This window comes from Alexandromys fortis, unplaced genomic scaffold (genome assembly GCF_014885135.2).
Source record: "Alexandromys fortis isolate MF-2015 unplaced genomic scaffold, M_Fortis_MF-2015_v1.1 scaffold_148, whole genome shotgun sequence".
Lineage (NCBI taxonomy): Eukaryota > Metazoa > Chordata > Mammalia > Rodentia > Cricetidae > Alexandromys > Alexandromys fortis.
Window position 1 is genome coordinate 257288 of NW_026068019.1, and position 24444 is coordinate 281731.

The 24444-nt window shown below is 46.7% G+C and overlaps 1 protein-coding gene across 4 annotated transcripts in view; it reads right to left on the bottom strand.

Moving 5' to 3' along the window:
- Alk (ALK receptor tyrosine kinase) overlaps positions 1–24444 on the bottom strand; it is a 723384-nt gene that overhangs the window by 11577 nt on the left and 687363 nt on the right. For all 4 annotated transcript variants that reach the window (XM_050162985.1, XM_050162987.1, XM_050162986.1 and 1 more), the window contains 10 exons: positions 23791–23889; positions 23121–23273; positions 21552–21656; positions 20058–20244; positions 18396–18486; positions 18231–18295; positions 16591–16720; positions 14438–14535; positions 8833–8925; positions 5799–5900 (listed from right to left, as the gene is read on the bottom strand). In XM_050162985.1, coding sequence (XP_050018942.1) covers positions 5799–5900; positions 8833–8925; positions 14438–14535; positions 16591–16720; positions 18231–18295; positions 18396–18486; positions 20058–20244; positions 21552–21656; positions 23121–23273; positions 23791–23889 — 1123 coding nt within the window. The remainder of the gene's footprint in view (positions 1–5798; positions 5901–8832; positions 8926–14437; positions 14536–16590; positions 16721–18230; positions 18296–18395; positions 18487–20057; positions 20245–21551; positions 21657–23120; positions 23274–23790; positions 23890–24444) is intronic.

A 24444-nucleotide genomic window follows, 5' to 3' on the forward strand; every position in this document is an offset into this window, starting at 1 on the left:
ATATAGACATATGCCCTCTCTGTCCGTTCTTCCTCTGCCCCTCCACTGAAGTTCAGAGTGTGTGTCCCTCGTTATTTTTCATATTCTTTACCGTGGGAAGACATCTGCAACTAAGACTCCGTATTACAAAGTTAACTTTGGTTTGCTTTTTTCCATTGTAACACCGTTTTTAAATATTCCCAGGTCCTTTTTGTGGCTTGATTTTTTTTCCCCTCACTGGATCTTGTAGTATGGCTGAACATTTTCCTGTGCTGACGCTGTAGGCTTAGTGTGTCCTTTTTTATATTGCTCAGCAGTTTCTGTCCCCTTAGCTTTCCATCCCCGATTGAGGGGAAGTTAGGCTGTTGTTGCCTTTTCTGTTTCGTAAACCAGTGGGGATCTTTGCCCAAGTGTACCTGTGTCAAGCTTCTCTGACGTGACACTCTCAAGGGCAGAACTGACTGGGCGAAGGCCACTCATGTATTTGGAACAATTACTAACTTGCTGACGCTATTCTGCCTCTGGGTAGGTTAGATGGTTGTCGCTCTCTTTGGTGCCCACAAGATTCCTCTGGAGGGCTTAAGACACATGGGTAGGCTCCACCCCTGCAGTCCCTGCTGCTGAGGCTTGAGGTGGGTGGGAGGGGAGGTCATTTCAGGGCTGCTAATGATGGGTTCCAGGTTATTCACTATCTCTGGCCTGTCGACCCACTTTGAGACTCAGTGGATTAGTTAGGCCAAGGCAAATCTCACGGGCCTAGAAATAACCAAGCTGTTAAGTTGCCCAACCCCTGGCATCCATCCCAGCTCCCCTGGCCTGGGAGTTGTATTGGTCTAGACTCCAAATCCCAGCATGCCAGGTCCCGACCCCTCCCTGGAGGAGGGTCAGGAACACTCCCACAGGGTATTTAAGTGGGCTCCCAGAGGAGAAGCCCGTGGTTCCAGGTTTGCAGCAGCTCCCAGCTGTCCTGTCTCTCTGCCATGCCGGTTGAACACCGTATATAATAAAACGATGGGCATTTTGATTTGGTTTGATCTGACCTAATTGGATTTCTTTGCACCGGCGGAGCTGCCCTTCTTAAGATTTTTTTCTTAACACAAGCCACTTGCTCAAAAGAGCCAGCATGGGTCAGGAAAGTAGTCTTCCATCTTGGGACATTATCTCAATATGGGGCTTTCAGAACTCAAGGACATTTCCATTGTCTTGTGCTTTGTGTGCTAGGAACCATTTCCACGCCACTTTGATTCCCTGACTTTTTAACCTCTGGCCAGTTTCTCTATTTATTTTTCTGCTTGAATAATGCAGAGTCATTATCAGCTCTGGCCTGGAACTTCAGGCGACACGCTTGCGTGGTTCCCGAGCTGTGCAGCCTGACACTTAGTGGATACCTTTATCCCGTGTCCATCCTGTTCTGGACAACGTTCCTTTATTGCTTTGGCATTTTTATCTTTTGTATTTTCTGTGTCCTTCTCCCGGGACTCTTATTTTGCTAGCTTATCAGATCAATTGACTTAATCCTCTCAATGTTCTTCTCTTTTCTTTCCTACACCTCCCATCTCTTTAGAATTGCTTCACTTCCCTGAAGTTTAACTAAATTCTGTATTCCAATCCAGCCACGACTTTTACATCTCAGTTATCAGATGAAAAAAAGAAACATTTTTTTTTTAAAATAGAATGCTTCACATTGTGAAAGGATTGTATTATCAATATTGTGTTTTCATGCACTCTATACCCAATTGTCACTATTTTTAACAACATATTCACACGGTACATTAATTACAATTAATGGATTAGATTAAGGCATTATTAACTAAAGCCCATAGTTTATTCAGATTTCCTCAGTTTTCACTGAATTCCCTCTTCTCTTCCTAGATTCCATTAGGACATCATATTACACTGAGCTGTCGCGTTCCCTTAGGCTTCTCTGGATGTCCTTATTCTTCCTCACTGGGCAGGTTTGAGCAGTCCTGGACAGGGGTTCAGTGGGATACCTCTCAGCTGGGGCTAAGGAGTGTGGGGAGGACTACATTTGTATCCCTTCATCTTAGGAGTATGTGTTACCACGGTGACATGATGCTGATGTTGGCCTTGACTCGGCCAGGCTCTCTCTGCCAGCCGGCAGACTGCTGAGGCATGCGGAGGTCTGGATATGTGGACCGACAGCTCACTTTCCAACTCCCTGCCCATCCGCTGGAATTTCACACAACTTCGGCACTAACTGTAGGTCCCTCCCCCACCTCTGGCTATGCTTCCAGAAGTGCGGATTTGTCCCGGCACAATCACATGCCCTTCGGGCCCCCAGCCTCACATGACCATGTACGGGTATGGTTTGTGCCCACCCAGTCTCATGAGCCCTGGACCCTGTATGTGGTGACCCAGGGCATGCTGAATTTATGGGACGCTGGAGTTCAGTCTCTTGGACTTTCTCTTTCCTATCTTACTCATGGAAACCGCGCCACTCCCATCCCTTATAACATTCTGCGAGATTGGTAGTTGGAAACGCGGTCTCTGCTCTTTGTCCCTTTTCTCTGCTTGTCTGTCTGCCTTTCCTTCCCAGCGTGTAGCCCAGCCCTGCTAAACTCTGTCCCCTAGACAGATTCCTGCTGCCTCCCACCGCGGCTAAGCCTTTCTTAGTGCGATCCTCTCTCCACCCGGAAACGTTCTATTTTGTTCTCCTGTTAAAAATGTCTCTCTTCTACCTGTCCTATGCCCACTCTTCATGGAGCCCTGTCTCTGCCACCACTGCCACTGCGGGTTCCTCTTTTTTGCCTGCCTGTGGATTGGCAATTTATGCTGGGGAAGTTTCTGATCTACTACATGTATGAAATAATGTGTGAATGCCGTGTGACCACATGGATGTGATTCTGTTTTAAATGTATGTTTTACATGTCCCATATGTCTCTCTTGTTATTTGGATCCATTTAAAATTCGCACGGAATTCCTGGGGTTGCTCTAAAAAAGCATGTGGTTTCTCCATGCCTTGTGCCTTGTGACTGCCACCATTTTGACTAAGGGCAAGGAGGACGGGTCAGAGGACCTCAATGCCATCTTTGCTATGAGTGACCAAGTGACCACTGCCATCTTGTCTAAGGGCAAGGAGGCACCTCACGGCCATCTTTGCTATGGGCAACTACGTGACCACTGCCTGCTGCCTGTTAGCTCTCTTAGATTGCAGGGACCCCACCCACCCGAGGCAGATCTGTTAGCTAGGAATCTTCGACTTTGCTTCTCCACTTCCTTTCTCTCTCCCTTTCTTAACTTTATGTGCAAATATAAGCTAGGTTTAACTCCGTATGTGTGTATGTAATCTGAATTCAACCATGTATATTTGTACATGTACTTACTGTTAAAAATGTTTTTAAGCAGTTATAGTGAACTCTGTTCATTGCAACTCCTTCTAGACTAAGAAAGCAATAAGTCTCAAGTATTTTAAATTGGCATGTACTCCTTAAATGATGATAAAAATATGGTTAGATCTATTACAAAATACAGTATATATGATTCAACTCTGTTTTAAAATGTATTCTACATGGTGATAAAAATTTAAAGTTATAAAGATATATTTCAGATTAACAAAAGCTAAGTACTTAGGTCTCTGCCAAGGGTTCAACACCAAGCTTCTAGATAATTTAAATAAGTAACAGCATAGGTTTGATACCCACAAAATGGCTATCTTGACTTCTTTTCTGGGCTCATTAAAAGGTTTTATTTTGACAATAAAGGAGCTTCAATTCAAAATCATTGCTTCAGGCTAAACCTGGCAGGAATATAATGTAAAGTCCTAATCTTATGGACTCTGCCAACCTGTTGTAGACTGTTAAGGAATGCAAGTCAAGGGTCATCTTATAAATGACTAAGCTTTTTAATTCTGTCCATGCTCGGTACTGATGCAATTAATCAGAGGGGTAAAGCCTTAACTAGCCACCTGTGTGCTTAAGACAAGAAACTAAAGACAAAGTTTGCCTACCCATCTATACCCAATAGACAGCCCTCAAATGCTCAGAGAGCTGGAGAATACGGCATTTGAATGTTTAATTATTAAAAAGCTTTTTGTAACAGAGAGCCAGGTTGACTCTGGTAGCCTCCCCATTTCCTCCAAAGAAGATAAATGGGCACAGAAGAACGTCTATCAGCAACCCACTTCATCAAGTGAAAGCGCTAGCCACTGGGATAAACTGTCTTTCATCTAAATTGCTGAAGATCTCCAGACAGTGGACAACAGGACACTGGAATCAACTGCCCAGGGCAAGATAGGCTGGTCTTCCTACACACTCCTGAAACACAGGATCTTTTGAAGCCTGGCAGGCTCTGTGCTAACAGCAGAAGGCAAATGCTGCCCCAATGCCCCTGCCCTCAACAACCATGGAGGACCCTGGGGAGTGGCTGTCTAGGTAGCCAATCAAGTAAGTTTTGGGTCATTTTTTAAATCAATAACTCAGGTAAAATGTTATCCTTCTCAAGAACTCTGATGCTGTTTGACGGCTGGAAGATTTACCAGTTTAAAAGGGACAACCTCGAAAAACAGATTTCAGCATAAAGTCTTACCACGTTTCAATGAAAGGTGTTTTATGATGCAAAGCTTAAGACGTGAGGGTCAAAGCAAGTTTTAGGGTCTAAAAAGTGTTGTAAGGTGTACAGATGCAAGTAATCAGATTTCTCTCTCATTACACTGCCGTTCATGGTCTTAACATCAATAAAATTCTGATAAATTATTAATCTCGCTCTGGCAGAGTACTATCACTACTATTCTGCAAGATCAAGATTTTAAGTTCTCTTTGGTCATTTTCTAACTCTAAACCTCAAAGATACTTTTCATTGTGCAAAAACACGTGTCACAGTTATTTCTGGCATAACTATACTGCCATTTATACAATGTACATGTCTAAAACTTATGTTTTCACAAGCTCAAAGAACACTTGTAAATTCCAGGGAGCTAGCCGACTTGGAGGATTCACCTTAAACAGGTCATATGCACCCCTCCTTCATTTACCAGGTCCTCAGAGCCCAAGCTTCCCACCTTTCCCTTGTCCTAACATCCTCCCCCTCAATCACCAGGACTGAAAGAAATATTTTTTTTCCCTAAACTTAACCTCTGTTTTGCCAGCACCTTGCCAGGCCCAAGAGACACTGAACAGTTCCACAGCGTCTGGACAGAAGTGAAACAACCAGATACCCCAGGACATGGCCAGCATCCTCCAAGAATTCAATGGCCACAAATCAGCAGGAAGCAGTCTTGAGAACCCGGTGCCCCATCCCCGTCCCACTTGCTATCCTCTTTAATTTCCCCCACATTTTTATGATGAAAAATACATGGGAATGTTAGGATTCTGCTGGCCTGGCCTGTCACCAGGCAGGATGAACCCGGGTAGTATCTTGTCTCCCTTTAAGAGACAAGTTCTGCCCATTCCTAATCTCTCTCTTCCTACCAAGGCAAGCTCATCTCAATCCTCTCCTCTCCTCTCCTCTCCTCTCCTCTCCTCTCCTCTCCTCTCCTCTCCTCTCCTCTCCTCTCCTCTCCTCTCCTCCCCTCTCCCCCCCTCTCCCTCTCTCTCTCTCTCTCTCTCTCTCTCCCTCTCTCTCTGTCTGTCTGTCTTTCTCTCCCCCCTCTACTCCCAATACCCTCTAAATAAACTCTATACCCAAGCTCTCTTTGCATGGTGTTTTCTGTTTCCCGCCCACGTTCCTCACCTGCTATGGGACCCACCAAGGTCTCTCCTGTTCTGTATCATACACCTTTTCTCAGAGGAGCGTGGTCCAGTTGGTCCAAGATCCTCACTAAGTCACAGTGATATGTGGAGGAGGGCAGAGGGAAGACTTACCATGTATCTGTTTTAGAAGTAAATATTCCTTCCATGAAGGCCTCTGGGGGCATCCACTTCACTGGCAGCATGGCACACCCACCCTTTCTATAGTAGCTGGCCCTGTGTGGGGAAGAAGAGACCAAGCTTGGATTGGAAGGGGTCAATGAACAGAAGCTCTGCCTGGAAGCCTGAGAAAGACACCTCAACACTGCCTGTCGGTGGAAAAAAAAAAACACTGAAATTAAAGACTGGTCCTGGGTGTCTGGGGAGGAGAGTAGGGGAGCACAGATCATTTAGTTAAGAATCTTGGTGTCACTTAATGGCCCACTGGAGGCACAGAGGAAAAGATCTATGCAGTGACTAAGATCCCTGCTAGTGGCTGTTTAGATTTCCCTGTTGGGTTTTATTATAACTCACAATGAATAACATTACTCCAGCCTTATAAGTCCAGCATGTTTGTGATGACCTACAGTAATTTGACTTCCAGAATGGGAGGGCTGAGAACAGGGCTCGCGCCCTATTCATTTCCGATCCTCTGTGACATTGAGACAGTGGCATTTCATTCACTGTTGGCACCCAACAAATAGCCCAGACAGCTGGCCAGAGGCCGCTTCCCGCAATACATCCAGACAGGGCACAGGGCTGTCTGAGCATGGAGCTGGTTTAACACATAGATGAATTAACTTATTAGTTTCATCAGTAATGCCATCGATGCAACTAGCTAATAAGAACTAATAAATTAACTCATTTACCCGTTAAGCCAACTCCACACCTAGCTTGATGTTCTGTGCCTGTGCGTGTTATGGGAGGCGGCTTTCCACCAGCTGTCTGCACTAATTAATGACTTCAATAAACATGTTATGAGTATTAGGATGTATCAAGTGCTCTGCCTTGTACTCAGGACATAAATAAATCATAATTTCTCTTCCTCCCAAGGATACAGTTCAGTGGAAGACACACACACCTGAAATCGCGCAGTACTGACACCCACCGCGTATGATAATGGGGTGAGTATGGAGTTCAGCGGTACAGATGAAAGGTTGATTTTCTGTATATAAAGTAAGGGCACATCCAGGGGTGGCATTACAGAGAGCTGGCCAAGGAGTTCTCTCCAAAGACCATTCCTGGTTCAGAACATCGAGGTCAGCAAGGATGACTGAAGTCTGGAGATAGGAATTGCTTCGCTTTGGATCTTAAGGGTCCCTAGCAGCCCCGTGCTAGAGCCTTGGCCACCAACCTGGTGCACTTCTGGGATGCGGTGGAATCTTTAAAAGGTGGGGCTTACCAGAAGGCAGTGAGGTCATTGGGAGCAGGCTCTTGAAGATGTGTGGACCACAGTCCCACTCATCCCCTCTTCTATCTTTGTTTTCTGTCTAGCATGAGGTGACATGATGTCATGTGCTCCTGTCCCCATGCACCGTAATACCATAATCCAGAAGCAAAGAAGTCAAACATATGGCCATGGACTGAGGGCACTCTAACTGTGCTCCAAAGTCAATATTTTCATCCCTATAAATTCATTTAGCTCACACATTTGTCACAGGAAGCTATCAGAGAGGAAGCCCCAATAAGGGATGACAAGATGGACAACATGCTACACTGCTCTGTTTGAAACTGGAGGCAGTCCCCAATGTTCTGAGAAGGTACAGGGAGGTGTGCAGAGACTCGGGGGAGGCTGTGACCGTTAATGCTGATTCCCAGCTTCCTAGACTCCAGAATCTCCCGGATGATGAGCCTCTCTGGGTAAGCCTGTGAGGGATTATCTTGAGTAGGTTAAGTGAGGTGGGAAGACCAACCCTAGAGGAGGATGGCATCATTCCCTGGACTTGGGTTCTGCACTGAAAAGAAAAAAAAAAAAAGAACAAAGCAAGTTGAGCATGCATTTATCTTTCTCTGCTTCCTGATTGTGGGCGTGGTGTGGCCAGTTGCTCCAAGCCCCTTCTGCCTTGATTTTCCCACTATGATGGACTTCACCCTTGAGCTGAGAACTGAATAAACCCTTTCATCCCTAAGTTGCTTCTGTCAGGGTATTTGATCACAGAGATGAGAAAATAGTTAAGATGGGAAAGGCATGCGCAGACGGCAGCAGGAGATGACTCCAAAGAACCCTTCACTGATTCCAGCCTCCATACTCTGTGGCCTTAAGGTCTTAGTGCAGAACTGATGGTCCTGGCCCCTGGAGATGCCTCTTGAATCTCACCCAAGTCCTATGGAGTTTCCAGATGTTTGTCCTCATTCCTCAGATAACGAAAGCACTATGTAACCATGTTCCTGCTTCTGGGCATTAGGGAAGGGATCAATGAGTGACCATGTAAAGCAACAGTTTGCTCATCTTGTCTAGCAAGGCAGAGTTGCAAATAATTAGAAAAATAAGAAACTACATGTTGGGAAATAAAGTACAACAAAACCACTACATTTTATAATAAAAGCCCTTTATTTAGTACTATCATTATGATTATTTATAGTGTTGAGGACCAAGACTGGCCCTCATATGTGCATGACAAGTACTCTACCAGTATGGTACATCATCGTTCCTTCACTGGTAATTTTTATGTAGTCTTGAGAATGTAATAGAGAAAATAAAGACCAATGAAGTTGAATGAGGGACTTTTGTGTTTTGAACCATATTTCTATGTCTCTGAGTTTTGGCAAGGCCCAGGACCCTTTTCATTCCAGGGAGCTTGTGTCTCTGACGATGAACGCCACGGCAATTATTTAGAATTTTTGAGAGTTGAGGGCATGGGTTGAGTAAGATGTAAAGACCACTTCAAAGCTTGTCACACATCAAGTGTCTGTGTTACTCTGTTAGAACACGGCAGGATGAGAGAGTTGGAGCAAGAGAGATAAGCCAAATGAAACATGCTATCAATAGCTGCTGAGATTAGATGAGGCACTAATAAGAGATTCTTATACCTTGGAAGGCACTCATTGGAAGTCCATGTGGGGAGTTGACAAGGTACCAGATGATGTAAGGTGCAGGCCAGCATAGGCATCTATTTGAGGAGACTGGACGGTGGGGAAAGCCCTTGGGGGACCAAGGCAATTCTCTCACCTGTAGATGTCTCGGGCCATCCCAAAGTCTCCAATCTTTGCTATTCTTCCAGCTCCTGGACAGGTTAGAAGACAGTTTCTAGCAGCAATATCCCTGGGAAGAGGATTGAATGAGAAAATAGGTTTCTGAATTTTATTCATAAGACGTCCTAGCACCTTCACCTCCAGTGAAGTTCCAAGTGTTCTTTTCTCCTCCCTGTGTTTGTACTGTTGTATTATACCGCACAGTGGAGGAAATAGCAATGCCAGTTCCAGACCAAGATTAGGGGAACTGTGATGGCGTTAATGAGAAATGCCCCTCCCGGTTCACGGATTTGAACACTTCCTGGTATCTGGCTGGTGGTGTTTTGGGGGGAGGTTGTAGAATTGCTGGGAGGTGGAGGCTGGAGGAAGTACATCACTAGGGGTGACCTTTAAGTGCTTACAGCCTCACCCCACTTCCAGTTCACTCTCTGTGTTTGTGGGTGAAGATGTGATCTCTTAGCTTACTGTTTCTTTCACCATTGTGGACTCTCCCTCTGGGACTGTGAGCCCAAATAAACTCTCCTTTGATCATGGTGTTTTATCTCAGCAACAAAAAAGCAACTAATATTGAAGGGCTCTCTAACAGGCCCAAACATGGCACTCAGGGTGCCAACAGGTTTGCCCCTTCCCCCTTCCTTGCTCAACCATTAGGTTACACTCCTAAAGCTAGCCCCCAGGGTCCATTCTCTTATTTGACTACTGACTCATGCCTGAGACTGAACTCCAAGGTCCAACTATCAAAACACCATGGTCCAGCAATTAAAATTCATTGTTGGACTACACTGGCTAACCTGTCCAACCAGGACTTACTAATTCACCCTATCAGACTTCCCCCTTTCTCCTTAAAACCACTTCTGCAGAAACACCTAATTTTCTGCCTCTGCAGATCCAGAGGCGCCCCCCTCACTGGCCACTGCAGCCTATAAATCTTTGTGGCGAGAATTTGGTGTCTGAGTGTGTTCTGTGCTGACTTCGAGGCCCCTTATACATATAACAATGCTTAGTGAGTTATGAGTCATGAAGTCAACTATAATGTAAAGTAGAACTTGCTGGTCTTTAACAAGACACTGTTAAAGGCTAATTCTCATTATAGTACACAGTGTATTATAATCATCCTCATTTTATGAAAAATCTAAGCTAAAGGCAGACAACACAGGGGCATAAGAAATGCTACCTGGCTTTGGGATATTTCTATACATAGAGTATAGTGTATAGTGTTATACATAGAGTATGGGTTAGTGTTTCGCCAGTAGTTTGAAGAAATGTTCCAGAATAGTACGACTTCAAATTCAAATAGGTTACCGTATTTCCAAACATTTCTAGTTGTTTTTTATTTTTGCTTTTGTTTTTTTCAAGATTGGGTTTCTCCGTGTAGTCCTAGCTGTCCTGGAACTCTCTTTGTAGACCAGGCTGGCCTCAAACTCACAGAGATCCTCCTGCGTCTGCCTCCCAAGTGCTGGGATTAAAGGCGAGTGTCACCACCATTGCCAGGCTGTTGCTTTGTTTTGTTTTTGTAACAGCCGGTGTGGTTCCTCCACCGGTGACTGTATCTACTGCCTTTGCTAAGCCATGCAGCTAGGCAGCTGAAGAGACACTTTTGAGTGGAGAAGCTGGCACTCTGTTCCCAGGCTCCAGGTGGCTCACTTTCCTTCAGCACGCCTCTGAGGCCCCACTGCAGAACTTCCCAGACTTGTCCCCCTTGACGACCCCAGATGGCTTCTGCCTTGACATCCATTTGGGAACCAGACCCCAGCCTGCAGTGCTAATCCTGTTAAACCCTATGCAGAAAAATTAAAACCAAACGCAACAAACAAAAACAAGCACCTTATGGGCAGATGGAGTTTTATACTTTTAAATGGCTTCGTGGAGGTTCTTATCCTTGGTTGAGGGAGAAGTTGGAGGATAAACAACTGGCTAAGATGGCTTTTTAAGAATGAGAATGGGAGATGGGGGTAGATTGCTCAGTGGTTATGGAACATTGTGCTGTTCTGTGGCAGGAGGACTGGGTTTAGATCTCCAGAGCCCACATAAATGCCAGGGATGGTTGGTGACACGCCTGCAGTTTTAGCTTTGGAAGGTGGATACAGGAGATCTTCAGGGCAGGCTGGCTAGCAAGACTAACTGTATTGATGTGCTCTGGGTTTGATTGAGAGACTCTGCCTCAGTGAATAAGGTGGAAAAGTGAAAGAGAATAATTCCTGACATCACTCTTTGGGCTGTATGAGCACACATGTAGTGCACATGCACTTACACAAATGTGCCCTTGTTTATGGAAAAATATGCATGTATACACACCAACATCTCTCTCTCTCTCTCTCTCTCTCTCTCTCTCTCTCTCTCTCTCTCTCACACACACACACACACACACACACACACACACACAGAGAAAAAGAAAGTAGAAATCTTGGGAAGGTAGTCTATGTCTCCATTCTTAGCATTTGGAAGGCTGAGTTTGGAGGACCTGAATTTCAGGCTATTCTGGCGTATCTAGCAAGTTCTAGGCTAGCCTGGGCTACCTAGTGAAACCCTATCTTAAGAAGTAAAATAAGAGGGGGCTGGAGAGTTGGCTCAGTTAAGAACACTTGGTGTTCTTGCAGAGAACCTGGTTCAGTTCCCAGCACCCCTATGGTGATTCACAGTCATTTGTAACTCTGGTTCCAGTGGATCTGACTCCCTCTTCTGACTCCCACAGATATCAGAACATACACTGTGCAATACCTACATGCAGGCAAAACACTTGTACTCACAAAAAACTAAGAAGATAAAAGGTTACATTTAAGTATTTTTAAAAGTATGACCTAGGGATAAAGACTTAAAATTCAGAAAAATGGTCTGGAATGAGAAGTAAATGCTTGTTAATGCCACCAACCCAGTTCATAAAGTTGAAGTTGAATTTTTAAGGAGCATTGCTCCACAAAATGTCCAAAGAGACCCTTAAAAGCATAAGATGTATGGCATCAAGACAAAGGGAAGCAGCCATTAATTCTAAAGAGAAATATTAAGTGGATCTGAAAAAATATTTATTTTTACACTGCAGTATATGAGACCACTGCTTAAAAAGCAACTTTGAATATGATGATGAGGGTATAAATATAATAGCATCAAGCATACAAGGAGTTGGTAGAACGGCACATACATCTTGAAATCTCAGCAAACCATTCCAAAAGCAACAAATTTTGGTGACGAGAGAAGGTGGGGGCATATGCTCCAGTTGAACCAGTCTGCTGAGGGGCAGCCGGGGACTCTGAACGGTGGGAGGGAGAGCCAACAGTGAGGAGCATCCCACGTGCTTCTCAGCCAGTGGGGAGCTGCAAAAGGCCCTTCCCTGATACAGAGCACCACAGGAGCCCAGGAGAAAGGCTCTTATGGAGGTGAGCAATTTCCAGATGATCCCTTTTGCTTACAACAGGTCATCCAATACAATCTTTGCTTGACCTTTGACAATTCAATTTCTTGAAGAAGACAAAATGAGAGGCTGGGGAGATGACCCAGTTGGGAAAGAGCTTGCCACGGAAGCACGAGAAACCGAGTTTGGGTCTCCCACCACTCACATAAGCAGCCAGGGGTGGTGGCCTGTGTTTGTAACCTAGCACAGGGGAGGTGGACACAGGCAGATAGATCCCTGAAGTTCCTTGACTGACCAGCCAAGCTGAGTTGATGAACTCCAGGCTAAGAGAAGAACTCTGTCTTAGATGTAAGATAGAGGTTGACCGAGGAAGACACTTGGTACCAAGCTCTGGCATCCACATGCATGTGCGCACACTTGGACCTGCAGTCATATGTGCACACATCCACACAAACACATATGTGTTCCCCCCCATGGAGATGAGAGAGAGAGAGACAGAGAGACAGAGAGATTGATTCTGATCTTCAGGAATCATTTCTAGACCTGGAGGTGGTAGGAGTCTTGGAAGAATATGATCCTGGTATCTCTTATAGAGCATGGGAGAGCATCATAAGGAAGTGATTTCAGCGTGTCAGTAAAGGAAATGATTTCTGCAGTTGGATACTCTGTCGCTATGGTGCTCAACATGTGTGGAATGCCAGTACTGAAGCCATCTCCATAGGAAGCAAAGGTAGACCCTGAAGTCACCCAGGCGACACACAGATTGCTGGTAGATGAGTCCAGTCTTAAAGATCATGGGCAAAACATAAAGAAGTGGCTTTAATGGAGGCTCATTCCCAAAAGAGCACAAACTTGCCTCAACTGAGAAACAGAAGAGCCTGGGGCTGGGGGTTTTATGGAAAGTTTTGGGCACAATACAAAGGGCAGCAGACTATGTGGTGATGTGGGAGTGTCATATATCAATCTGTTGATTTCATTGGTTAAGTAATAAAGAAACTGCTTGGCCTGATAGGTTAGAACATAGGTGGGTAGAGTAAACAGAACAGAATGCTGGGAAAAAGAAGGGAAGTGAGCTCAGATGTGAGGCCGCTGCTCTCCAGGGCAGATGCGATGAAGCTCCGACCCAGGATGGACGTAGGCTAGATTCTTCCCGGTAAGCACACCTTGGGGTGCTACACATATTATTAGAAATGGGCTAGACCAGGTGCTAGAGTTAGCCGAGAAGAGGCTAGATATAATGGGCCAAGCAGTGTTTAAAAGAATACAGTTTCCGTGTAATTATTTCTGGGCATAAGCTAGCTGACGGCCAGGAGCCGGGCTGTGGGAAGAGGCCCGCAGCTCATACTACAATGTGGCTTTAGATGAAGACACAGAGGAGTGGTCCCAGCTGCCCTCTTGCTCCTGTTATTTCTATCAAGCAGAAAGACCTGCAAGTTGGAAAAGGTTAAAAACAAGGGGCAGGACCGAGGACCAAAGCAATGGATGGGCAGGGAAGGGAGAAAGTGGTTAAGGAGGCTGCTGTTTGAGAGTGACTTCGAGAACCTGGGTGAAGTCCAGTTCCTGACTTCCAGCTTTCTCATTCTAGCAGGAGAAAGCCTAGCTGGTGTGCGCCTCCACACTTCTCTTCTAAATGCACACAGGACTCTTGTTGTCAGCTCTGTGGCTACGTGTGTGTGCTAATGGTGATGAGCACCACTTAAATGGTTTGAAGTCTTGGGCTAATAAATCATTGTGAGTTCTCTGGACTACCCTTTACCGAGTTGGAAGCAGATCATTAAGAAGAGTTATATATATATATGACTTTTCAGATCTCAGATCTGGCTATCATCAACGTCCACGAGGGAGGAAACATGAGCATTGAGCACGAGGATACCGCAGTCCACACAGCATTTAAACACAAGGTTCATGGAAACAACCTAGATGCCCCTCCACTGAAGAATGGATAAGGAAAATGTGGTACATTTACACAATGGAGTACTACACAGCAGAAAAAAATAATGACATCTTGAAATTTGCAGGCAAATGGATGGATCTGGAAAACATATTGAGTGAGGTAACCCAAATTCAGAAAGACAAGTATAATATGTACTCACTCATACGTGGCTTTTAGACATAAAGCAAAGAAAAATCAGCCTACAAGTCACAATCCCAGAGAACCTAGACAACAAAGAGGTGCTCTTGGGACCAACGAGGACTCATTTGGGTTACAAGGATAGGAAGAAGGTCACTGGCTCACCGGTGGATGAAGTGGTTTTCCTCCAGGTACTGACAGCCACAGGCAATGTCCCGAGCCACATGCAGTAGATCCAGCATGGCCAGGGAGGAGGGCTGGTTCTGTGGGCAGAGAAGAGGCATGTGCTCATGAGGCTTTTGTGGAAGAGAGAAAGCTGGAATATGGGCTTCTCTTTGTGAGGAAGCTGAGCCCACTCACGCTGCTCTCCCAGGGCTCTCACCCCTTTAAAAACAAGTTGGTTTACCCCAACAATGTCAAGAAATCCATCCTTTTGGATAGGCATGGCTTTGTATATTTAAAAGATGAGTCTAATGTACAGCCAGGGCCAGGGTTGCCTAGGCCACAGGAATACAAGAGGACAGACATTCTTACGCTCATGTATTCTACAATTCTTCTACTCCAGACTTCCTGGGCATGATAAACAAGCCTGGGAGAAAGCCAATTGCAATGTCTTTAAATGGTCTGTGTATTTATTGTATTTTTCCGTGTGTGTGTGTGTGTGTGTGTGTGTGTGTGTGTGTGTGGTTATGCATGCCAGAGCGCCTCAACATGGCAACATGGCTGGTCTTGTTAGCCACTTGCTCTAGAGATGCCCTGTCTCAACCTTCTGGGACTGGACTGCAGGCAGGTTACCATGTCCACAAGACATTTCCATGAGATGATGTGGGGATGCAAGCTCCAGTCCTTGTAGGGCAAGCACGTTAGCCACCAGTGTCTTAACTACTGAACCATCTCTCTAGCGCTTAAAATGTTTTTTTAAACATTGGGCTGGAGAGATGGCTCAGTAATTAGAGCACTGGCTCCTCTTCTAGAGGACCTGGGTTCAATTCTTGGCACCCACATGACTGTTCAACCAGATCTGGGTTTTAGTCCTGGTTTTCTATTTCCTGTGGCCCTGGCATGCCGATAACCTTTAAGGGTCACAGTTTTCACATCTGTAAAATGGCATGAGCTCTGCACTGTTTGCTTCACAGGGCAGTGTTATGTGTGGACGCTCAGAGGACAGCGACATTGATGAGTACAGTTTACCAGTGGGGTTAGTCTTTCCCTCCTGTCTCCCAGCATTCTGCAGTTCTTTTTCAAGGGGGTAAGATGAGATGTTTTAGGTGTCCAGATGTGTTATCCAGCTGTTCGTGGAAACATCATGGAGGATCCTAAAATGGGACTATTTTGCTTTTATTTACTTATTTCCTTTTGAAATAGGGGCTCAATTATCCCAGGCTAGCTCCAAATTCGCTATGCAGTTGCAGGTGGCCATGACCCTGTCATTCTCCTTCATTCATTTCTCAGCTCTGTTCCCACTAACCCTGATTTATGCATCATGGGGGTTGAACCCAGAGTATCGTGGATGCGAGGCAAGATCTTGGACAGCTGAGCTACGTCCTGAGTGGGTGCTTTTAACAGCCCGATTGGAGATGGAGATTAGAGCAGATATCCCAGGGTTCCTGCCTCTTCTTCTAGTCCCCGTGAACAGTGTGGTCAGCTCTCGACCTTCCGTCACTAGAGTGTCAGGCTCACTTTGCTTTTCTCTGGCAGGGCTGGCGGCCACTGCTCTTCTTGACCTAGTCTTCTTTGTGGCAATCCCTTAAGAAAGCCAAGGTCCTGACCCTGGCCTGCTCTGCTCCAGTTCCTTGTGACTGGGGCCTCCTGAAGCCCCTTCAGGGAGAGGTTTTACTAAAATCTTGGTTTATCCAAGTTATTCCTAGGATGCTTCACTCTGATCCTCAAGCTCCACCTGCACAAATGGTAAGGTAAATGAAGGTGGGTTGCCCTGAGTATGTGGTGCCTGATGGCAGTGCAGGGACTGGAGGCTGGGCTTCATGGGCCCACCTTAGAGTTTGTCCCTCATCCATGACGCCACAGACACATTTGCTACCCTTATAAATATTCCAGCACATTGTTATTATTATTACTATCATCATTATTTTACAGAAAACTACAAGGTCAGGATGCTGTGTATTATATTTGTTTGAGAGAAGAGGTCAGTGGGTCTGAATGAGTGGATGGGAAGCGAGTTAGTGACAATGGCTGGCACACAAGACCCTCTGATGACTCCCTGGATCCCATCAACTTCCTCCACAACCCACTCCCCCCACCCCTTCACCCTTGCTCTTTTACTGACATGAACACCAAAGGGAAGACCGGGTCTCACTCACTGGGCGAGGGCGCGTCTCCCTGAGGAAGGACTTGAGGTCCCCACCAGCCATGAGCTCCAGCAGGATGAAGCGGGGCAGGGCTTGCAGACTCACCCCGATGCAGCGAACAATGTTCTGATGGTTGAATTTGCTGCAGGGTAGAGGGTACAGCCAAATTTAACCGAGCTGGGTCTGGGACCATTAAGAGAATCATTGATGTGACACATTAAGAGTCACAGTTTCAGCAACCATGTTGTAAAGCTGCATTCTACATGTATGGGCTGTGGGGTGCCTGGCTGAGCCTGAGGGGAACCTCCCTGGGGCAGGCCAGGTGGGTGGTGAATTAGCAGGAAGGAATTCTACTGGAGTGAGGGGGGCCTTAAAGTGACAAAATATATGTATGTGTGTGTGCGCACACACACGTGTGTACGTGTGTGAGTGCACACGTGTTTGTGTGGGCATTGCTGCATGAATATATACTTGAGTTTTCTAAGGAAGGTCTCAGGTAGAATTTGAAGGACTGGTTTCTGACAGGGAGAGCATGTGACTTGCAGCGGGGCAGACAGTCTGTGAAAGAGTCAGGAAGATGGCCCCACTGGTCTCTGCAGTCGCCTGTGGATTCCACATAGGTAGGGACTGATTGGAACATGAGGTTCTGAGATTTGGGTTACCTTGTCATTTTAGGATATGTAGGACAGTGGGACTGGGAAACCCCACATGAACACACACAGTGAGCAGAGAGACTAGTGATTATATGCCGAAAATAATTATTATTTATTATTACCATTTATTATTACCTAGTGGGAATATTACATAATTAAGCTCTCTTATATAATTTTACACTTTTTAGGTTTTATTTAATTCTCTCTCTCTCTCTCTCTCTCTCTCTCTCTCTCTCTCTCTCTCTCTCTCCCTCTCTCTCGCCAGAAAATAAATATTGCTTTTAAAGTCAAGTGCTATCCTGAAAGCATATCTTTCATGAACATATCACTCATACAGCCTTGGCCATATTCTCTTGCTACTTCAACCTGGACCACCCCGGGCCACCTCCCCAGGTCAGGATGTCTGGAGGCGGCATAGTGCCAGCAGAGGCTGTAAACTTCCTTCAGGTATCAAGGGCAATGGTCTGTCTCCTCCCTCGGGAGACCTCATGTCAAGAGTAGCTGCCCTCGGTTTTGATGCAGGCCTGGCATCAGTCTCAGGGTGAAGCCTGTCCTTGTAGATGTGGGGTAAGATAGTCTGCTATCTTTCATCATGTTATGGCGTCCCTTCCTTACCGAACCTATGAGCTGGGATGGGCAAGGGACCTCAGGTATGGAAGAGTCAATTTGGGTGGGGAGGGGGTGGGGAGGGATGGGTTATATCATCTAATGTCAGAAAGAAACTTGCTTTCTTAAGAGAGGAACAAGAATCAGTTTTTGACACTGGGATGCTGGTTGTAGGCAGAGGGCTATCAGTGGCTAGGCCACTCTGATAATTTCTGAAATAATCACTGGGGGTCCTTCCACTTCAGGGATCCTTCTGCTAGTTGGATGGTGGGGGCGGTCATGCTGGGACCAACATACCCTATTTCCCCTGGAGATACCTATCAATTAGGAAGATCTTCATATGCCTCAAGGAGTGGGGAGAGAGGCTGGGGGGGGGGGTCTCTGTGACTTTACCTGATGATCAGAGCTTCCATGAGGAAATCCAGCTCATCTTGTTCCGAACACACTTCTGGCAGTGTCTGAAAGGAAAGGCGGGAGGAGACGGCGGCTGTGAGCTGTGGGTTGTAGCCTACAGGGACCTGAGGCTAAGGCTAGGCGAAAGGTGGAACCATCCCTCACCTTTACAGCCACTTGTAGAGGGCTTGGGTCATTGGGCATTCCAGATACCTGGCCTTCATACACCTCCCCAAATGCGCCATGGCCTAGGCCCCTGTACCGAGAAGACAAGATAAGGCATAGATAGTTAAGTGAGCCACAGGAGCTAAGTGCACGTTCGGTGTCACAGACAAGAGGCAAGGCTGGTACGCGCAGGAGTTACATCCTCAGTTTGGCTTTGCCGTCACCCTGGGTCTCCATTCATTTACTTTCTTCTTTTAAAGTTATCTAACTTTGTTTTTATATGAATTGAAAATGGATGGTTTTTCATACAATATATCCTGATTATTGGTTTCCCTCCCCCAACTCTTCCCAGATCCTTGCCACCTCCCCATCCACCCAAATCTACTTCCTTTCTTTCTTACTCCCACTAAAAAAAAAAGCAGGCATCTAAAAAAAGAAAGAAAGAAAGGAAACAAACAAACCAACAAACTAGAATAGGGCAAAACAAAAAAGTAAACAGAAAAAAAAAGCCAAAGAAAAAGCATAATAAATACAAATAGACTCAGAGAAATCCCCTATAAACAAAGAAACCAGAAACCATAATACATAAGCAAAAGACCTGTAAGGTTTAAAAAGAAAACCCTCCCCAAATATCACAGAGTTCGTTTTGTGTTGGCCATCGACTTCTGGCGATGGATCTGCCCTGACGTGCGGTTTGTACAACCACTGAGACTCTGTTAGAGAAAACGCATTTTTTTTTTCTCTCTGCTAGCGAGGCCTCCGTTTCTTTATCTGAACTCTGGTGAGAACAGGTCTGCTAAGATTTGGAGGTGGTTTGATATTCACAGGCCGAGAAAGGATTCTGACTGTGAGGTGTCAAGAGTGTGGTGCACACCTTTAATCTCAGCACTCGGGAGGCAGAGGCAGGTTGATCTCTGTGAGTTCGAGGCCAGCCTGATCTACAGAGCGAGTGCCAGGACAGGCTCCAAAGCACAGAGTAACCCTGTCTTGAACAAACAAACAAACAAGAACAGTAGTGTTGTGATTTAGAGGAGACAAGGTCATTAGGGTGGAGCCTCCCATGGGTGGATCCATGGGTTCACAAGCCCAGCTCTGTCTTTGGCTGCAAGGTTGGATAGAGTTGGAGACCTTGGATCCTAATTCTGAGCCCAAACAAACACCTTTCCTTTATGATGCACCTACCCTGCAAACAGAAAACAGATCAGAAGGTTCTAGCTAACCAGGGATTCATAAAGGTGGTCAAATGTTTACCCATCCAGTGACTATTTAGTGAGCCGGGGACAAAGGCAACAGATGACTCTGGACTGGAAGAGGGTGACACCTCCTACGGATCGGATGATTGACAATTCCCTGCTGTGAAGCGTTGTAGTGAACGATGGAGAAAATGATAGGAATTTTGGGCACTCAGAGAACAGAGGTGAATCTTCAGGACAGGGTGCGTGATGGGTTTTGAGAAGCTTTGTTCTTCTCCTCAGTTTATTCTTGTCGTTGCATAAACTGTACGAACACGCAGGGGGTAGAAATAAGCAAATGTCCCCATGAACCTTGTCTCCCTGAGAGGTTGCAGGTATACCCCAGGCATGCTGTTCACACTCCTTGTGGCTAGAGGAGTCAAACGTATAGAGAAACAGGCAAGCCCTGGGGCAGCGACAGGAAGCTCACCGGATGAGGGTGATGTTTTTCCGTGGCACCTCCTTCAGGTCACTGATGGATGAGGTCTTGCCAGCAAAGCAGTAGTTGGGGTTGTAGTCGGTCATGATGGTCGAGGTCCGGAGCTTGCTCAGCTTATACTCGGGGCTCTGCAGCTCCATCTGCATAGCTTGTAGCTCCTGGTGCTTCCGGCGGTACACTGTAGACAGATGGGGTCTGTCGTGAGGGGGCCTTAAACTTTCCTGTCACTGTTAGCGATGCTAATCAAGTAATGATGTACACCAGGGTATCCCTTCATCATGGAAAGGAAGCCTGAAGCTTACAAATGCTTCACTGGAGGAGATTTGACCGTGTCACACGGGGACGGTGTTTTGTTTCTGTTGTGGTGATGAAATAGCCCCACAGAAGCAATGTTTGGGAGAAAGGGTTTATTTAGCTCCCAGTCCCAGGATACAGCCCATCTTTATGGGGAGCCACGGTGGCAGGTGGGAACTTGAAGTGGTTTGGCTACATCCACCGTCAAGGTCAGAGGAGGAATGCACGTGTGACTGCACTTATCTCCCGTTCTCTCTTTTTAAATACAGGTCCAGTACCCGAACCTGGGGGGAATAGTGCTGCCCACCTTTAGGCTTGGTCATCTCATGTCAATTAATCCATTTAAGAAAATCCCTTACAGACATGCCTGTGGGTCAACCTAAATTAGACAATCTGTCATTGAGATGATCCTCACAGGTGATTCTAAACGGTGTCAAGTTTAGAACTAATCCTCACAGGTGGACTTGCTAGAATTTTATTAGGAAGATGGCTGAGACCCATTAAACATGAAGGAATGATACAGGGAAATGTTAGTTAGGGCATGAGGGAGGCCATACCGTGGAAGGATGTTTTAGTGAAGTTCTTGGGGTGCATTTTGAAACCCACAATAACCATCAGAGGTAGCTCAGGTCTCCTATGAATGATTCTGCCTCATGCTTCTGGAACATTCCCTCTGCCTAGCTTCTTGTCTCTGCCTGTCAGAGCATCATACAGCCAGGTGGTCCATTTTGAACCTCTGTGACCTGAGATCAGTTCACCTTGGTTGGATGGAAAAGGCTCAGAAACCAGCTTTCACTCTCTGGTTGAGTGGGAGGACCTAACTAGTTCGACTTGAGTTGTTATACAGGGAGTGGCCCCAGCCATGGCCAGGGTTCCCTCAAGCACAGAAGAGTTGCCAGTGAAGGTGAGGGTACAGGAAGAGCTTTCTCCATCGTGTTGGCCACTGAAGGGTGTCCATCCCTGTGGGCGGCCAGGAGGTCATGCAGGGTCAAAGATCGGCATCAGAGACTTCTCTCTAAAACCGCAGACTCTATGGTGGTAGAGGGTTGATGCCTCTATTCTTACTCGGCCTAGCAGTTCACCCAGCAGGGACACAGAGGGGCAGGGTGATGCCTGGGTGTCCCTTGTACATCCTGAGACCCTAATCTTGTGGGTCCTGGTTTGGAAACCCTGGGGCTCTGGCACACTCACCGATCATGATGCCGGAGAACGCCAGGACAAGGGCAGCCACCAGGGCAGAGGTCACAACGGAGAGGATCAGAGAGAGCGGCAGGTGGGGTTCCGGGGTGGGTGACACTGGAAGACAGGTCCCGATGGGGCACTGACCACCATGCTGATTCTCCTCTGAGCAGGTCCCAAGTCAGAAATACCCTCCCCAGCTGGAAAAGCCACCTGCTGTTTCCCGTCTCTGGAGATCTTGTCACACCTCCCTTTTCAGGGGACCATGGGCCCTAAGCAGGCTCATCCTGGTTTCACAGGTTCCCAGAAGTAGCTTTGGGGTAGAGGGAAAATTCAACAGGGATGAATATCAATCTTGGGTGTTGGTCCCAAACGTCAGCTGCACAAGGATGGGATGGGGACAGAAGGAGAAACAGAAGTGGATATGGAAGAGACTTGGGGACCTTAGGGGACTCCACACTCAGTAGGACCCAGCAGTAGAGTCCCTTGGTGACATCCCCAGACGTGGAATTACTTTTTATGGTCCCAGAACAGGGGAAGATCCTGGAAGCTCCCTCCTAGCCAGGCTATAATCTGATTCAAAAAGCTACCCCTCTCCTTGCCTCCCCTTCCCTACCATCTTCTCCCCTCCCTTCCCTTCCCTTCCTTGCCCCTACCTCTACTTCTTTGCTCCTCCCTTCTCCTCTCCTCTCCCTACCCCTCCTCTCCTCTCTTCTTTCCTTTTCTCTTTCTTCTTCCTCCTTCCTTTCTCCTTCTTCCTCTCCTCCTCTTCCCTATCCTTTCCAGACTCCTCTCCATTTTTTTTTTGTATTTATTTTTCTCTTTTTCTTTTTTTCCTTATTCCACCCACAATCTCTCTTTGGATTGAACTCAGGGTCTAGTGTACATCTGGCAGGCACTGTACCACTGAATTACATCTCCAGATCTTTGTTATTTTTTATTTCGAGATGGGCTTTGATTAAGTTACTCAGGCTAGCTTTGAACTCCCTCTGTGGCAGACAGGCCTTGAACTTTCCATTCTTCTGTTTCTACTGGGATTACAGGGCTGTAAGCCCTGGCCTGACTTGGACATGTCTCAGGGGAGACTTGGAGCATGTGTAGAAGATGGATTCCAGCATGGCAAATGGACTTAGGGCTCTATCTGTGTGATCAAAACAACTAGCTCTTGAATCTGGAGAAGACTCAAAGACAGACGCATCCTTACGGAATGTGTGTGCTAGGGGCTGGGTCCAGTCAAGAACCATATACCGGAAGCATACAGAGCACGGACCTTGCTCTGAAACTCCTTAAACCAAGGGTATCTTAGGAGAGCTACAGGAACCCCGTTGCTGGGTACTTGTGTGGAGAAGGAATGCCTAGCCCCTTGGTGAAGATGCTGGAGGTTTTGTTTCCTGGCTGAGGGAAGGGCATAGGCGATTCTGAGACCTCCTTCAGGTGTGATGACCCACTTTTTGTACAAGGTCTCTTTGTTCAGTTACCAGAACATGAGCAAGAGAGGGGCAAGACACTTAGAAACCAGCTGGGCTTGTTCAGTTGGCTCAAGCCTTGGCCCTCTTCCCACCTCCCATTGCTGTTCCTTACCAATGCAGGAGACACCATCGTCAGCCAGCACGGTCCCATGGTCACAGAAACAGATGACTTTGTGGCTCTCGGGGTCCATGTGGCATTCGTCTACCTCACAGTGACTGCAGTTTAGATAATGCTTGATATTCACTTCCCCATGGCCCTCCATCACTGGTGACAAGGGGGAGGGGAGGAGCAGTCTCAGGATTAACAGGAACATCAGTCGCCCTGTACCCTCAGCTCCCCGACTTTGAACTTTATCTCTGGCTACTTGCTGTGGGTTCTTATTTTCCCTGTCCCAGGTCCCTCTGCCACTCCAAGCACATGTCTATTTGGTGAAGCATCTTGAGGCCCCTGGTGAGCAGAGCTGTGATTGAGGATATACGTTTGTCTCTGTGTAAGTGAGAGATCCCAATTCAGGACTCTGACATTGGTACAGGTGTTCGGTTCTAGCTACTCTTGGGTCATTTTCTAGGACCTGCCTGCCTGGGGTCCACATTCTCCCTCTCCCTACAATCAACCACACACCCCAACTTTCAGAAAATATGATAAGATGAGCTATATGAAGACTTGTAAAAGCGGCCTATAGCCCATGCCTTGGTGTCCTGACCCATGCCAATAAAGTCCAGGTGTTGGCTTGGTGAAAGAAGTGGCTTAACTTTGTACTGTCACCTGGTAGAGGGGGTACCTTTTAAGGCCGGGGTGTACAGAATACCCAATGGACTGATGAAGGAAACCCCATCTTCCCCATCCATTTCGGGGTCATTGTTTGATGCTGCGTTGCCACCTGTGGCAAACCAGAGAAGAGGTGAACCCCAAAAGGTGGGTGCCCAAGTCTCAACACACATGCACATCAACAAGCATGCATTTCTTGCCAAAGCTGTGGGTCACTGGGGGGCCTGTGGGGTGGGGAGGTGGAGAGGGAAGGGAGGTTCCAGGCACAGAGACTGCACTTTGGTTTAGCCCTGCAGATGTTGGGTGTGTGGGTCAGTTTCCTCTCCAAGTTGGGACCAGATCATCCAGGGGAATCTCTACCACGCTGCTGAGGCCCCAGTACTAAGTGGAACAAGTGAACAAGAGCCTAGAAAGTTCTAGTCTCTTGAAATTGGGGTGCATCCTTATGGCTTGGAGAAGTTGCTCTCCAGACACTTGGGGGTCAAGATGGGCCCGGGTTGAAGGGGAGATTAGCTGCTGTGCCTTCAGGCTCCTGTCCCTCCTTTCATCTGGGACTGGGTGATCTCGGGGCTCCCCCCCTGGGGTCCTCCCATCCACCCCAAAGCTTGGAAAGGAAGCTTGTGTGGTTAGCACAAGCATTTTTCACACAGCGACAAAGCGAAACACA